The sequence below is a fragment of the Platalea leucorodia genome (assembly GCF_965183815.1).
Source record: "Platalea leucorodia genome assembly, chromosome: 8".
Lineage (NCBI taxonomy): Eukaryota > Metazoa > Chordata > Aves > Pelecaniformes > Threskiornithidae > Platalea > Platalea leucorodia.
Genome location: NC_138830.1, coordinates 27,307,248 through 27,322,682, shown reverse-complemented (window position 1 = coordinate 27,322,682; position 15,435 = coordinate 27,307,248). Strand labels below are relative to the sequence as shown.

The 15,435-nt window shown below is 46.5% G+C and overlaps 1 protein-coding gene across 2 annotated transcripts in view; it reads left to right on the top strand.

The window, feature by feature from the left end:
• The first annotated feature begins 1,415 nt into the window (after nt 1–1,415).
• The window catches only part of INPP5D (inositol polyphosphate-5-phosphatase D), a 55,505-nt gene continuing 41,485 nt past the window's right edge, over nt 1,416–15,435 (top strand). For both annotated transcript variants that reach the window (XM_082320828.1, XM_082320827.1), the window contains exons 1-2: nt 1,416–1,611; nt 6,390–6,453. In XM_082320828.1, coding sequence (XP_082176954.1) covers nt 1,478–1,611; nt 6,390–6,453 — 198 coding nt within the window. In that variant the 5' untranslated portion in view covers nt 1,416–1,477. The remainder of the gene's footprint in view (nt 1,612–6,389; nt 6,454–15,435) is intronic.

The following is a 15,435-nucleotide window of genomic DNA, read 5'->3' as shown; positions in this document are numbered from 1 at the left end:
TCTAGCCGAGCTAATTTTGGTCTGCAGACAGTGCTTGCTCAGCATGGACAGGAAGCCCTGCACATTGCAGTTCTGCCCACTTAGCAGGGTCCTGTGCTGGCCACACCATCTTGAATTGCTGGTGCCCACAGTTTAATCTCAATGGCGGCGATTAAGCTCCTCACTGCAGAGCAGATGTCTGGATAACTGAAAGCACCAGGAAGGCAGGCATGGCCGAATGCTGGGCTGTACTGGTTCACTCTCCCTCTCCATACCCACAAATTCCAGTCTCTCCCAATCCAGTCCTAGGCTGCTCTCTCCTGCCTTGCTGTCCACGCTGTGTGCAGGGGCAGCGCTCTGGTAGCCTGTACGTGGTCAAGGTACTGTGGCCCCAGCACTTCTCCTGGCTCTGGGGGGTGAGGGTTGCACAGGGCTAGCAGTGTCTGTGCCTTTCCTAGGAACTCTCCCTCTGTACTCTGAGTCCCAGGCAAAGTCCCAGCTCAGCTGCTGCTTTTAGGTATAGCTCAAATGTGCATGTGCCGAAGTGCTGCCTTCAAAGGCAGAGTGGTCAGAGGTACAGGATAGGCAACCAAATTTGTCGTGCAGGCAGTGCCCCTGTAGCAATGTCCTTGCTTGCTGCGAACGTGCCCCTCATTGCTTTGCCTTGGAAATGCAGCGCTGAGCATGCCACACAGCACAGACAAGGGGCAGATGTACAGACAAAGAAAAGGGAAGTGAAAGCTCCAGTTCTCCCCTCTCTGACGCAGGTTGCCAGACATGGCTTTGCTCCATCCCACCTTTGGGGATTTAGAGTAAGAAAGATCTTTGACTCCATCTCACAGTAGCTGACAGGGAGCTCTGGTCACGAATTCCCAGAGCAAATCAGCCTCTAAGTCTGCTTCTGTGCATGGAAACATGCAGGGGTAATTTTTTTTTCAGTTCTTTGAAGTCCCCTCCTCACACCTAGCTAGATGTGAGGACTAGACAAGGCAGGAGTGGGGCAGTCGGTATCCTAATGCACAGTCTGTTTCTGATCAGTCTGAGATTTATTTATTCCCCCATGGAGACCTGTAGTGGGTAGGACAGATAGACAGGAAAAGGATGGAAACTCAAAAGGTCTGGCGAGAGATCGTAAATGGGACAGCAGGCCACCAAAGCCTGGGGGACTGAATCGGTGGGGGAGCAGAAGAGATCCCCAGCTGGGACTTTTTGATACAGAGTGTTAGGACACGAAGGGGGAGGGAGAGGCAGGGAGCACGGGCTTGCTAGTCACTTCAGCTGCAGCATGAAGAGGGAGAGCGGGGGCTGCAGGAACATGTCACGCTCACTCTCTGAGCTGTTTGAGTTGAGGAAGTTGTCCGCGGCTGAGTTTCCTTTCCCTCTCTGTACTATTGAAACAGGAAGCTGGTGAGCTGAAGCTGCCTGATCGTTACACACAGACACACAGGCAGCTCTGGCAGCTCCTGTATTGGCATTCAGGTTTCCTCCAGCTCCACTGATGGATCAGTGCTGGTACCACGGCAACATCACTCGCTCCAGAGCCGAAGACCTGCTCTCCAAAGTAGGCAAGGATGGCAGCTTCCTTGTGCGGGCCAGTGAGTCAATTGCTTCGGCATATGCACTCTGCGTGCTGTAAGTACAGCTCTCAACCTCGCGCTTCACGCGGACACTTTTGTCCCCTCTTGTGCAGGGTGTTACCCCCTGCACCCTCTCCAGCACAGAGGCAAACAGCCACTGTACCCACTGGGAAGGTGGAGCCCACATCAGAGCATGGATGGTTTCACCTGACTGGGCCACAGGGTAGGGAAGGGTTGGGAGTAGGGCCAGGCTGAACAAACCCCTATTTAACTGCTGTACTGCTCACACTACTCTTGCCCCTGATTCAAAAGGAGAGAATAATCAAAGATACTGCGGCTGTGCTCTGAGAGGAAATAACCTCTTGACCTCTTTCAGCCTGTTAACAACTTGGGTCAGGTATTTACATTTAACAACTGAGCTTGGTGCCCTCCCAGGTACTTTTCTTGCTCTGGTTCAATGTGTGTTTCACTCACCTGCTTGTTCAATGCTGTGTCCCATTCAGCAAAAGGCTTGAAATAATTCCTGGAGCTGTGCATGATACACCCGGCACAGCGGTGATTCTACTTGCATCATTAATACAGTTCATGGGGTAAATATTTCATGTGGGAAATAGGGAGAGGAGAGAAGTGCTGGCAGCCCTGACCCACCCTGTTCTGGGCTGGGGGTGGGGATCAGAGAGCAAAGCCTCCTGCCCTGGGTTTCTCAGTGTAGTTTATTTCTGAAAGTATATTTCTTGCAGTGGTAAAGGTGGTGCTGCTGTTTATAACTCTGGTCTAACTGCTTGTCTCTGAGGTCAGACTTCTGGTGACAGCACAGTCTGCTGCAGAGGATTCATCTGCAGAAAAGCGTGGGGCTGGGTAACTGCCCTGTAAGCGTAGGTGTTGGACTGTCAGAGATCGGCAGCTGGGTAATGGGGTGGTTCACAAAGCGCAGAGAGCCTCTGCCTGCCTGTTAAGGTGCTTGTAATAACATGGGGAAGAGTTTTGTCTTTCTGGAGGGAGCAGAGGAGGTAGGGCAGCTGCAGATGAATAGCCAGGACAAGCAGGAGGAGACAGGGGCAATCCTGTAGCGTGGGCTGCGGGCCCAAGTTGCAAGTGAGGGAACATTTTACTAGAATAGACTGTTGCCTCCATTGAGAGTTTTTAGTATGACGCCATTGATTTGCCTTGTAACCAGTGTATGTACACAAAATATTTTTACAGAGTGATGGTAGGGATTACAGAAAGGGAAGGTGCTGTAAAAATGTCTACTAACATGCATTTGCATAAATTTTTCCATTGTAAATGTTTACGCAGCCAGCTTTGAAAGCCTTTTGTGACTTGAGAGACATGGGATCAGGAAACAGAAACAATATCATGACCAGGATTTTCTGAACCGGGAGCCAAAGGTTATGTTCTTAAATCCATTCTGAGGTGGCTAGCATGAATGGCTTGATTAAAGAAATGGGGAGCACCCAGCTTTGTCAGCCAAGAGCAGCCGGATCTGTGGTGCGAAGGGCTGGTATTAATTAGAGTCTGAGAAACATCACACAAACTTCTGTCAAAGTACCTAACAAGCTTTCAGCTTATGCAGGTTTGTAGTTCGTTTGTGAAGAGAAAGGGTTAAAGGTGGTGAATAAGTCTTTCCCTCTGAATGTCATCTTGACAAAATGGGCAGCTTTGCTGAAGCTGAAAACTTCCTCAGAGATGTATCAGTTTCAGCTGTGTTATTGACTAGAAGGTGTTTGAGTTCTTCAGTTACTTCTGTTTAAAAATCAGAGAGGCTGGAGACAAAGAATGAGAGAGAGGGGGGAATTGAAAGCCTGACTGCAAAAGGTTTTCACAAAAAGAGAATTATGTTGAAAGTGAGAAAGTGTCAACTGTGTATAGATAAGGAAAACAAAACACCATGAAATTTGCTCTGAAAAAGAAGTGTCATATTCTACAAAGCTCTAATATTTATTGGGCAGATCAGTCAAAATCCAGCAAAAGCACTTATTATTATATCATAGAATGAAATAGCGATTTTCTTGAAGATCTGCTTTAGGAAAATAGGGTTTGTATAAATATAGACAAGTAATGGAGGTGTATTTACAGGGCCTTTTAAGAGTGCCTCCCCCCTTTTTCTGAAACTTAAGAGCAGCAGCATTTAACTTCGCAAAGGGCTGAAACAGTCAGCAAATGCAGAGGGAACGCTCCTCCCCCGGCACTGCTGTCCTCTGCTCTGCTGGTCACACTGCCCCATAAAAGGCAAGAAGCAAAACCATTTTCCTCCTCCATTCTCCGTGCCTGGATCATTTGATCTGCCAGTTTATTGAGAAGAAATGGGCTCTTTAACTTACCTGGAAGGGAATGCCTGGATCCTGAAATCAAAAAGAGCCGGCTTAGCCTTCACAGCCTGCTGCACCTGAGCTGGTAGCATTCCTCCAGGGGATCTTCTGTTGTTGGTTCGTGTGTGAATGGCTGCAGGATTAACGAGACTTCTAGAGATGACCCTCAAAGGCTAGCTGCAGCTTTGGGATCCCTCTCAGAGGACACTGCCTGCGAGATGCCACTTCCAGCCCCCTGGGGGGACAGCCTCTCTCATGGTGCACTGAGCACCATGCCTACCATGGCAGTCCTGTTTAGGATTTCCAGGCGCTCCCAATATGCACATCATCACCTGTGCCTAAAAACATGTACAGCAGGAGAGGAAAGAGAAAATACAAGCCTTGTCCCCTTTCCTCCTCTGGTTGGTTGAGAGGACAGAGAGATGACAAATACTTGGAGGCATGTTTAAGCTGAAGCTGATGTTATATTTACCCCCCACATAGACAGCCTGAACAGTGGTTGAGCAATTCTGAACTCAACCCAGTTTTTAGGGAGGACCTGGAATGTGACAGTAATTGGGACCACATAACTTGACAGTCAGGATGCTGAGGAGAGAAAGCCTAAGGGTAGAAATGGAGTAAGAGTCTTCTCCATCCACATGCACTAAATAGGGGACTGCTAAAGAGGATTCCTGCTTTTGATCCTAGCAAGTGCTCCTCCCTGCTCCTGTCTCACCTGACCTTTCTTTCCTTGCTCTTCCACTGATCTTACCTGTCCTCAGCTTAAACCTCTTTACAAGTATTATGACAGCAGCCTCGCGAGGCCTGTGTGATGGGGCACTTTCTGTGAAGGTAACAAGGAGGGTCCTCCTGTGATGCAAGAGCCATTGAGCTGGTTTGTTTATCAGTTTCATAATCTCCACACACACAAATTTTCTCTCATCAGCTGCATGAGCAGTTCTGCTTAGCCCTGTTTGCATATCAGCAGGAGGAAATGGTGTAAGAGAACTGCATTGACAGATAAAAACAAAACCCATACCCTTACTTGGATCATATCCTCATCTGGCGTTGATTGCCCTGGGCTTGGTGAAATTCACAGTGTTGTGGCAATCCAAAGCAGTTGGGGATCATGTCTGTGACTTCCAGCTCTGTACCAGATCCTCAGATGTGTGAATGAATAGGTGCCTGTGAAATGGTCTTACATTGCTTAGTGAAGTGGTACTGGGCTCTGGGAGCAGTTCTAATTCTTCTGTGTCCTTTGCATTAATGCCATCAAAAGATACAGGTTCACATGGATACATGACAAAATCCTCCAAACACCCTGGAAAACTCAGCTATGATTTATGAGTAATTTCTTTTAATTTCCAATTGCTCTTTTTGACTCCTTGTATAAGGCTGCCTAAAATTCTGGCAATCTCTTTTTCTTTCTCCTGCATGGAGTGATTCTGAAAGGCATATGATGAATAGACTCGCAATATAATTGTAAAAGAGATGAGAATGTTTTATTGATCTGCCTGATCTCCCTAGCTGGGGGTGCTGACCTCAGCCCACATTTCATGACGACTCTACCGGTAATGCAGTGTTTCTGTTACAGCCAAGGAAGCTCTGAGAGCGGATTCCATTTTTTCCTTTGAGAGGAAGGGGTTGAAACCAGCATCGTTTGCTGGCTTAAAGCCATATTGTATGTTTTAACAGAGTGCTTTGCAGGTGACTTAAAAGATTTGATCAATCTGTTGTTCATTTGGAAGAAAGGTAAAAACATGTTTTATAGTCAACACTTCTTGGGCAAGCTCCACAAAGCTCAGCATCTGCTGAAGAAGGTCATGCTTACCACGTTACAGCACTGCTCAGGCTTCCCTTAGGCTCTTGTGCCTTCATGTGGCCCTCCACTGGGCAAAAGACTCCTCCATCCCCCCTTAAATAAGAATCTAATTGAATTTAGCTGGGACAAAATGTTTGTTACGGCTGAACTACAGATGGACATGTACAGTGTGCATCCACACCAGGATAGCAAGATGAGTTTTCATTTTGGCTGTTGTTTAGGATCTGTGCATGAAAATGTGCCTAGCAATCAGCTGTCTCACTGTGATTTAGCTGAAATCTATTATTTGTTTTTTTCTAATACAAGTCAATGCACATACTAGCCCTTCAATGTACTCATTCATTGCTGATTTTGGCCCCGTGTCTTTTGGATTTCTGCTTTTTCATTCCTTCCTGAGACGCCCACTCTACTGATAGCTAGAGCCATTTGGTGTTTTCTTTCTTTCCGGCCAGAAGAAGAGTTGAATAACTCACTCTGAGGCTGATGCTGATATCACTTTCTGCAGTGACATCTGCAAACCTGTCTTAGTGACCAGGAACACTTCAGGTTTGTGTTGGTTCACAGACTCCAGGGAAATCAATAAAGAGAAATGTTTAAAACCATTGTGCATTAATCCATCTATGTGTCTCGGGATCTTCCAATACCTTTTCTCATGGGGAGGGGTGCCACGGTATGATTTCCTTCTGGAAATTGTCTAACCGCATCTCCTCTGATCTGTTCCAGGTATCGGAATTGCGTTTATACCTACCGGATTCTGCCCGATAAAGAAAATAAGCTAATTGTCCAGGTGAGCCATGCTGTGTACCATTTGGTCCCACAAAGATGCACCTAAGACCACTTACTGCTTTTTTTCAAAGTATTTCTAACACCAAGAGAAAAAGGTTATAAGGAGTTAAACTAATGCCCCGGGCCAGCACAGTGGTAGTCTCCAGTCCACTGCTATGGAGATTTCAGTCTCCGGTCTGCTGCTATGGCTGTCGGCACACTCTTTAACATGTGTGCCTTCAGTTCAGTGGCACTGCCATGTTTTATATAACTGAGAACCTCAGCCCATGGAATACCTTTTCCTCTGAAGCCAGCTTCTTATCAATACATCGCGGATCTTTTCAATCCAAAATTGCAGCACAATTTACCTGCACCCAGAGAATGTAAATTGAGTTGTGGTCTCAGGATCCAGAAAGTACCAGGATTGAGGGCAGGAGTTTCAGACCTTCTGTTTATTCCTATTCTGCTTTAGGATCCTGAACGAGCCACTTCTCCTTCCTGTATCACCTCTCAGCTCTTTGGGTTTACTAGGAGGCAGTGAGGGCTGTAGCCTACCCATCCTCTTAGCACAGCCAGTGCTGCATGGGCGTTCCCTGTAAAATGAAATGGAAAGGCCCATGCTAGCCATGTGCCCCAGGCTGCCCTGTTATTCAGTGGGTCTACATTCGTTCCTTTCCGTTTCAGATGAGAATTAGCTTCCCACACTAGAAATACAGATTTCTACCAACTCTATGTGCAGCTCACACAGCTCACATGCACCATATTACACCATGTTACGTGCACCGTGTATTTCCTGATGTGCTTCAGGGGCATCAGTTTTAATTTGAGATCTGCACCAAAGAGGAAGCATATCTGAAACTAGAGTGATCAGGTTAATGAGAACAGTTGAGTGCTGGCAGCTTGCTTTCTGTTGGTAAGAATTGTGGATTGTGTGTCCTGGGTGCACACACCCAGCTTGGCTCCCTCAGGAGCCACTTTTGGGTGGCTCAGGCTTGGGCTGTTCTTAGGAGCCCCGCTCAGATGCAGCTCTGCACAAACACAGCTGTATTGCCACCAAGGCCAATTCCAGGCTCTCGGCACTGTGCTCCAGAGGACTGTGTGCCCAGGGCCAGCCACCAGCATAAGCACAGTGTCCCAGTGGGCCTCGCCAGCTACAGCTGGTTTCCCCAGAGCCGTTGAGATACCTCTGCCTCACTTGCCACCGCACTTCTGTTTCTGAGGAGGAACTGGCAGCAGGACACTATGCCAGACTTGACCTGGGTCTCTATATGTTACTATGGCATGTCACCAAAGCTAATCCATCTTCCCAGAGCACTGGAGAACATCATGCAGAGGAACCTGTGCAGGCTCTGCAGGCTGCTAGTGTGGGGCCAGCACTCAGCTGGAACGAATAACCTGTCATTCTGATCTGGCTCCACACAGTATGCTGCAGGCTGTTTGTAGGAATACTCGATTTTTCCCCATCATCTGATACATCTCAGTCTTATTGTCCTAAATAATGTGTTTTGGCATATTGTCCTGGTGTGATGATGTGTTGTGATGGTAAGATAGGTGTCCAGAAGGTGATACGGTGTTTATCATTATTTACAGCACCTAGAGCAGCTGCAGAGATCAGAATCTCATTGTGCCAGATAGCTCACAAGTGAAGCACCCCAGGCAGGGAGAGTGTTGGGGAGGCCTGAGGCCCAGGCAATGGGTACAACTATCCAAGTCCCACAGCAGCTCTGTGGCAGAGCCAGGATGGGAGCCTGCCACTGCTAACCATGTCCTTGCTCTTTGCAGTGGCACCGTGATGAGGAAGGGAACTTGTGGAACCCTAACTCTGAATGGGTTTGGGGTATGAGTTTGGCAGCTGCTTTGCCTTTTAGAAAACAAGCACAGAAATGATCATATGTTGGCTTTTCAGCTGAGGGAGAGGAAGAAAGAAAGGCCAGAGGTTACCTGCAGAGGCAGGTAGACAACCCCACACTTTGCCCTTACATGCCCTGGACAGGCCTTGGCATCCTTGGCAAGCCCTGGCCCCCAACTCGTACCCCAGCTGCCCTGCTGGCATGTCATCTGAGTGATGCTGAACATGCAGCCTGGTCCGCAGCCTTTCCTAGAAGGGCACAGATGCCACAACTTACAAAAGGGTTTGAAATCTGAGTTCAGAGCAATGTTGCTGTGTGCAGGCGGCTCTCCAGAGAGCACTGGGCTGCCGCCTGCTCCCAGGCCCCGCCAGCTAAGGTGTGGTGCAAACTTGGCATGCAGTTCAGTACATTACAACTCGGGACGATGCAAGTTACCTTTCCCAGTTTGTACTGGATCTGTAATTGTTTCTGCCATGACAAAGGGCCTGTTTTCATGTACAACTATTCCATTTGTCCGCAGATTAGAGCACTGCAGCCATAAGAAATCAGTATTTCTCTCTGCTATAGCAATGGGCAGCTCTCATGCTGGCTTAAGGTTTATGAACAAGCAGAAGGTGTGACTGATGTCCATCAGCTCAGGCTTTCCCCACCACACACACCTTCACCTCCTCACCTTCCAATTCTCCGCAGAGAATTCTGCAGGGTATTATTTACAAATAAATATGTCCTCATCCTCTCTGGGGAGGGATTATTGGACTACTGCTGGATCCAGACAGGGTTATTGGGACTCCAGGGGATCTTTCTGAATGAAACCTTTTGAAATCTACTAGATCTGTTAAGGAAATATGATCTACTAGAAGTACACCTGAACCTATTTGTAAGCTTCTCTTGAGATCTGTGTTGCAATTGTGAGGGGTTTCTCTTGTTTATATGTTGTGGGATGCAGAGGGACTGTGGTGGAATACCTTTGCATGCTGGGTTGCCAGGAGCTGTATGTTGACTATCAGGAGTAGGCTAAATAAAGTGTGTTGTTAACTCATGTTTTGAAGACACAACACCTCCCATTTTGTGCTGCTTTATTGCAGTTCTGTGGGAGAGGCAGAAGAAGGGGGCTGCCTTCTTCTGGCAAGAGAGAGACGCAGTGAGAGTTGTAATTGAGGCTCAGAGCAAAACAGTCTCATGTTGTTGGCTGCTGTTCTTGGTACGTTGTTCCAGCTGGGCTAGACATTTTTGGTTGCTTGTCTGTTGAGTTTTGGATAAAACAAAAACTACTTCATGTGTATTAAAAGATCAGATTTTTGAAAAGAATAGTTCTCCTGTGCAGGACGTAAAAGCTGTTCAATAGGAAGGAGCTTTGACATTTTTAAAAATCCCATTAAAAAGGAAGGAGTCTGATAATCCTATGGAATTAGAACAAGTCTTAAATTAATACAGCAATCGGTAGATGCTTATCACTTCTGGGTTTATAAAAAAAAAACCCAAAACATAGGAAAGATTCAATACTAAATCCCGAGATTAGCCTGTATTAGTTACAAATATGGGCCCTGATCGTGCAATGTGACCTTTCTTGCCTGCACAGTGCTCCTTCCTGAAGCTAACAAAGTTGTCTTCCTGCCCAGATCGGGGCTGTTGTCTGTCAGGCATTTTTCATGATGACAGCAGGTTCAGAAGATGTGTAATATCACAGCTACATGCACAGCACTTGTGACGTGACAGCTCTCCCTCTGCCACTCTGTGGAGTTTTTTCACCTTTAAAGCTGCGAGTTGCTTCACATTTTTCTGAGTCTTGGAGAGTAGATTTCATTTTTCTTTTTTTAATTGGAGCCTGGTCCAGCACAAGTGGAATGATACTCAGTGTCATTTTTTGCATGGTTAAATTAATTGTTCAAGTACAGGTGGCAGAAAGGGAGGTGCATATTTTTGCATTCCAAGGTGCACATTTTTGCATTCAGGCTGAAGAAAAAAATATTTGCATATGTCCTTCCAGCATTTTGTGGCATGCTCTGTGATCTGCCATTGGGTTTCTGCATCTGCAGCAGCTCTACAGCAGTTAGCATGGTCAGGAGCCCCTCTTGCCTGCCATATCTGGAATCAAACTGGTATCCCCTCAGCACATACCAGGCTGTAGTGGTTACAGTCATAGACTTTTTTCTTTAAACACAAATATCTCTTCTTTCCCCTTTTTTTTTTTTTTTTCTGGGACTGCTGAATTTTCTCCTTCCATTACTTGAGACTTCAAAATATAGGCAAAGAAATCCATGGCTTGTATGAATCAAACTTGCATCCTGCTGATGAAAACATATTTAAGGAAGGAGGGGAAGAGTAGCAAAACCCCCTTGAAACACAGGATCTGTAAGAGCAAGTAGAGATCTTTGTCCTTAGGCTGAGAACAATTAGTCATCAAGATCTCTCTGTTAGCCTGCAGACTCTCACTGTAGTAAAACACTGAGAACTGAGAAGCTGAGACAGGAAGAGAGCAAAAAATGTAGTTACACAGAGATCCAGGAGCAGAGGCACAAGGGTGGATATCAGCTACCCCTGAGTTAGCTTAGCTGCTGCCTGCCTGTCGGGCAAGTCACAGCTGGGGGACTTCAGCTTTCTTCTCTGTAAAAACAAATATGATTTTCCCTCGCTCAAATGGGGAGGCATAATTTATGCAAAGTTGTTGAATGTTTGGGGACTACCTGAGTGTAATCATGTTTGTGCAAAGAGGGTCAGAGCAGCAAAGGAGTCCTTGGGAATCACAAGATCAAACTAAACACTAAACTAAAGACACTATAACTGTCCTTTATAAGCCAGGCATCTATGCTCATTTCTTGCCATCTAGATTGACAGAAGGTAAAACTTTCCTATTCTGTCACTTAACGCGTCTCATTTACAACTAGCTGAGGTGTCAATATGACCCTCATCACTGCACAGTCTGAATTCCTTGTGATCTTAGCATCTCCTCAATGAGGGGAAGTGTTCTTGTTCCCATTTTACAAACGGGGAACTCAGTCCCAGTCTGTTAAGGAGGATTGGGTTACCAAAAATAATTGTAAATAGCTCTCCCTTGCTGACTTTCACAGGATCAAAAGATGTGTGTGGTATATCAGTATTCATCCCCCTTCATTATAGATGCGCAGTCAAAGCTGTCACGTAGTCAAAGCTGAGTTGCATCTCTGTAGCCAGTGGGGAAGAAACAGGTTTCTGACCTGGGTGGGTTAAATTGTCCATGGCAAGGTCCTGTCTGTCTCTGTTGCCTAAAGAGACTGGAGAACCCCCTTAGACTGCCAGACTAGGCAGGCTGAAGTCAGATAAGGAGATTCCCATTACAGCTGACGTATTCAGTGTGAGAAGACGCTGAGGTCAAAAGCTGCTGTTGAAAAACTGTGGTACTGCCTTTGCCTAATGCTTTACCCTGTATTGCCTTTATATACTGCAATTTTAAAAGCTCACTGTCAAGAGTGTAACCTGCCTCCTGAGTGAGGATGCTTGAAAGAGGTGGTGAGAAGGAAGAAGACACTGGAGTTGGCTGGTCAGTAAATATGGATTGGTATAGGGTAGTGTGGTAGCATCTCTAAAACCCCGTGGAGTTTGATGTCTCTAGATTTCTGGCTCATCTCAAATAGGAGTTCACAGCTTGTGTTATCTGATGGTTGTTCGGCAATCTAGCTACTGTGCAATCAGTCATTTCTTAGTGGCAGCTAGATTGCATCTTGGTTCATGCTCATAGTCTATCAGATAACACTTCCTAGGTCGTTTGCAGGATAAAGCACTTACCTCGGGCCACTCTGCGTGAAGGCTGGGGGGAGATATCCTGATGAACAGATGTCAACATTGCACAAACGGGGCTGTCACCAAAGATGCCTTTGCTAAAGCCACCTGAGGCAGAGTCAACCTAGTAGTTCTGGGAACAGCTTTAGCTTGTTGCTAAAGGTGGAGTCTTCTTAAGAAACTGGGGCGTCTGCAGAGCAGGATTTTGGTAGCTCAGTGCCATGGACAGATTTTATAATCATGTGCTGTATCCTCCTGTGCTGTGCAGCACAGTCTGGCCTCTGAGTCTGAGGAAGGCACAGCTTCCCAGTGCTTTCCCGTGGGCATGATCTGATGCTTTTAGCTCAGTCATGTAACATTCCCATTCTGCGAGCCAGAGCTTGAACCAGACACAGTTGTCCACCACCTCAGGGCTCAGGCCTTGCCTGACCACTGCTGCTTCCTTCTGGCAAGGGTGCTCTTTCCTTCTCCTTCTTGCCAACCTGGTTTTTTTTTTTCTCCTATTACCCTTAAGTCTGCTCTCCCATTCATGCCACTAGCTGAGCTCTTGCTTCAAGTTGTATACCTGCCTTGAAATGCTGCAGGCTGCCAAAGATCGAGGTTCCAGCCACCCACAATGCCTTGAATGGTGTTTGTATCTTTTGGCTGCCCCGCAGGAGAGGACAGAAATAGACCTTGGCTTGAGCAGGAGTAGGAACCACTTTACATTTTCAAGCAAACTGGAAAATTAAAAAAAAAAAGCATTCAGGTGAAATGTTTCATTTTGATTTTGAGCTTTTCAGAAGTTATCACAGTGTTGCCAGGATGTTGAAGAAAAATGTTATTTCAGATGGAAAAACTGGATCATCCTTCTGAAAAAGTCCAGATAAGCAATTTTGAACTTTTCACCCTTTTTTTTTTTTTTTTTTTTAATAATGGAGGAGAGGGGGGTTGAATGAAGACCATGCCTTGCATAGCATATGCTCCAACCCTCTTCATGTTTTTAATAAACTTTTTTTTTTTCCTGTGAGCAAAACTGTTTTTGACCAGCTCCAGAGTTTGGCAATTTTTGTGGATTACCTTGTTGTGAGAAGGCATCGTGAAAAGCTGCCGCCTTCTCATGTTGCGCAGGAGACTGTATTACAATATGGAAAACATTAGTATTTTTAAAGTTACTGCCTGTCTTTTTCTTTCTGCTTCACCTTGCCGGGGTGTCCTAGCTGCCCGGCTCCTTGACAGAAAGCAGCGGTGTGCGTGCATCTTCCTGCACTCTGTTCCGTGGGTAAATGTGGGAGACATTCATTTTGCAGTTCTAGTGCCAGACCATCATTTCTGTGAGCATGAGCACTGCTTGCATTCGTGCCGAAGTTCACCATTGCTGCAAGGGCTTTTTAAAAATTACTTATATTTATACTTACTACTTGTTGCAAAGGGAGGTCCTGACCCTATTTACTTGTAGGTTTTGCTGACTTCAGTGAGAATTATAGATGCCCTGGCAGCACTGTTTTACATTGAGTGATCATCTAGCCTTTTTTTTTTTTTTTTTTCTTCTGGTAATTTTTTCTGGTCTGATACGAGGCTGTGTGCAACAGGAAACAAATGGTGCTATGTGAGCAGTTAGAAAGCAGGCCAGCAGCTGTGACTCACTGTATCAACTGACACTGAAGCTGTAGGTTACCAGTGTACTTGCAGCACTGGCTCCCAGAAGGTAGGAGAGCTGATAAATATTGTGTATAGGGTTTCCTGCTGAAACCCTCCCTCTCCAGCACACTTCTAGAAATACATTTTGTGGAAAACACCTAGATTTGTACTCTGTCTGCATATGGCTTGGTTAAATATGCCAGAAAGGCCAAAATCCTCTGTCCCGGGACAGGCAAGACATACAATGGAGAGGGCTGCCTCTTGGTGTCAGCCGGTCGGCAGGATTGTCCCTGCCTCTAGGCAGAATTTGTTCTGGGTTCTGTTTATGAGTCCTCCAGGGTGGAGCTCGGTGTGAAAGCTTCATCCGGCGCACTAACCTGCTCTCAGAGCGCAGAGGTACGGCTGCCCATCCTGCCAGCGTGATCTGATAAGAGTGTGAGTTTAGGTCAGTTCCTGCATTCCCGGTGTCACTGCTGTTGTCACCAAGGTCAGAGGCAGTGTCTGGCTGTGGCACATGCAGCACCAAGTCCCTTCTGAGCCCTTTGCAGAGAGATGCAAAGTTTTTGTCCTTCTCTTTGATACTGCACTGTAATTCCTGTTTGCTGTGTTGCTCTGACACGTGTGGCCAAGAAAAGGTTTTCTGTAGTAAGGATTTTGTGATTTGCCTTGGATCTATCTATATCTGATCAAACCTTTTGTACTAGGAAATGGCACTTCAGCTGGTTTCAGTGGGAGATAATGCAAAGCAAAATCCTCACCCATTCACAACTTTTCAGCCACTCAGAGCTTCTGTCAGACAGCCGTGTAAGGATTTTGTACTTGCTCAAATTGATGTCAAAACCTCATGGTATCCAGTGAGGACAAAATATCACTTGCAGGCTGCATGGAGACTGTAAGTCATCCGTGGTCTGCTTGCAGCTGAGAGGCACTGGGCACTGTTGGCCTCCCTCTGCATTGAAAGGCAGGAGGAGACCAAATGTCCCACCAAGGAGGATGCTTGGTGGGCTGGGACACACCAGCTGGACAGCCACCCCCTCCAGGTGGGCGTATGCCGGTGGGCAGGGGTGCGTGTATTTCGTCTGGTGTGCTGCCAAGGTGGGAGGTGTGCCAGCACCACACGGTGCATGCCAGTGTCCCGGGGAGCTAGAGGGGGACAGTCAGCACCTATGTTGCTGTGAGGGAGGGGAAGGGACAGCAGTGTTGCATGAAGGACAGAAGGGCACAGGGGGCTTGGAGGGAGTATTTCAGTAGGGAGCAGAGAGGGGGTCACCAAGGGGAAGGGAAAGAGCCAGGAGGTGCCGCCCAATCTTCAGGCGAAACTGAGTGGTCCCAGCACAGCTTTGGAGTTGGGGACCTCACTGAAGAGTCAAGAGCTCATTGGTGTGCACAGCCGCAGAGCTTCTATGGGAAAGTGGGATTTTATGCTTTGCATAACAGTGAATTTCAACAAAACTTAATGCCGAGGATGGAATTGATTTTGCCAGAGTTAGTTATTACCACAGAAAACTTGCCGCGTTTGTGGTACTCCATTGGCACTGAAGGCCTGAGGTATAATTAGGGTGATTACTTTTCTTGGATAGCAACAAGGGACAAGTGGACAACCAGATAATAATTAGGAGCAATGTCTCAAAACATGGTTAGGGAAACCCATTTCTAGTATGCCCAAATACATAATTTAATTATATTAAGCTTCATTTTATTACTGAAAATGGTAGACATTCCAATTTGAATATTTTTCAATATAATTAATGCTGATTTAAATCAGTTTGTAAAACTTT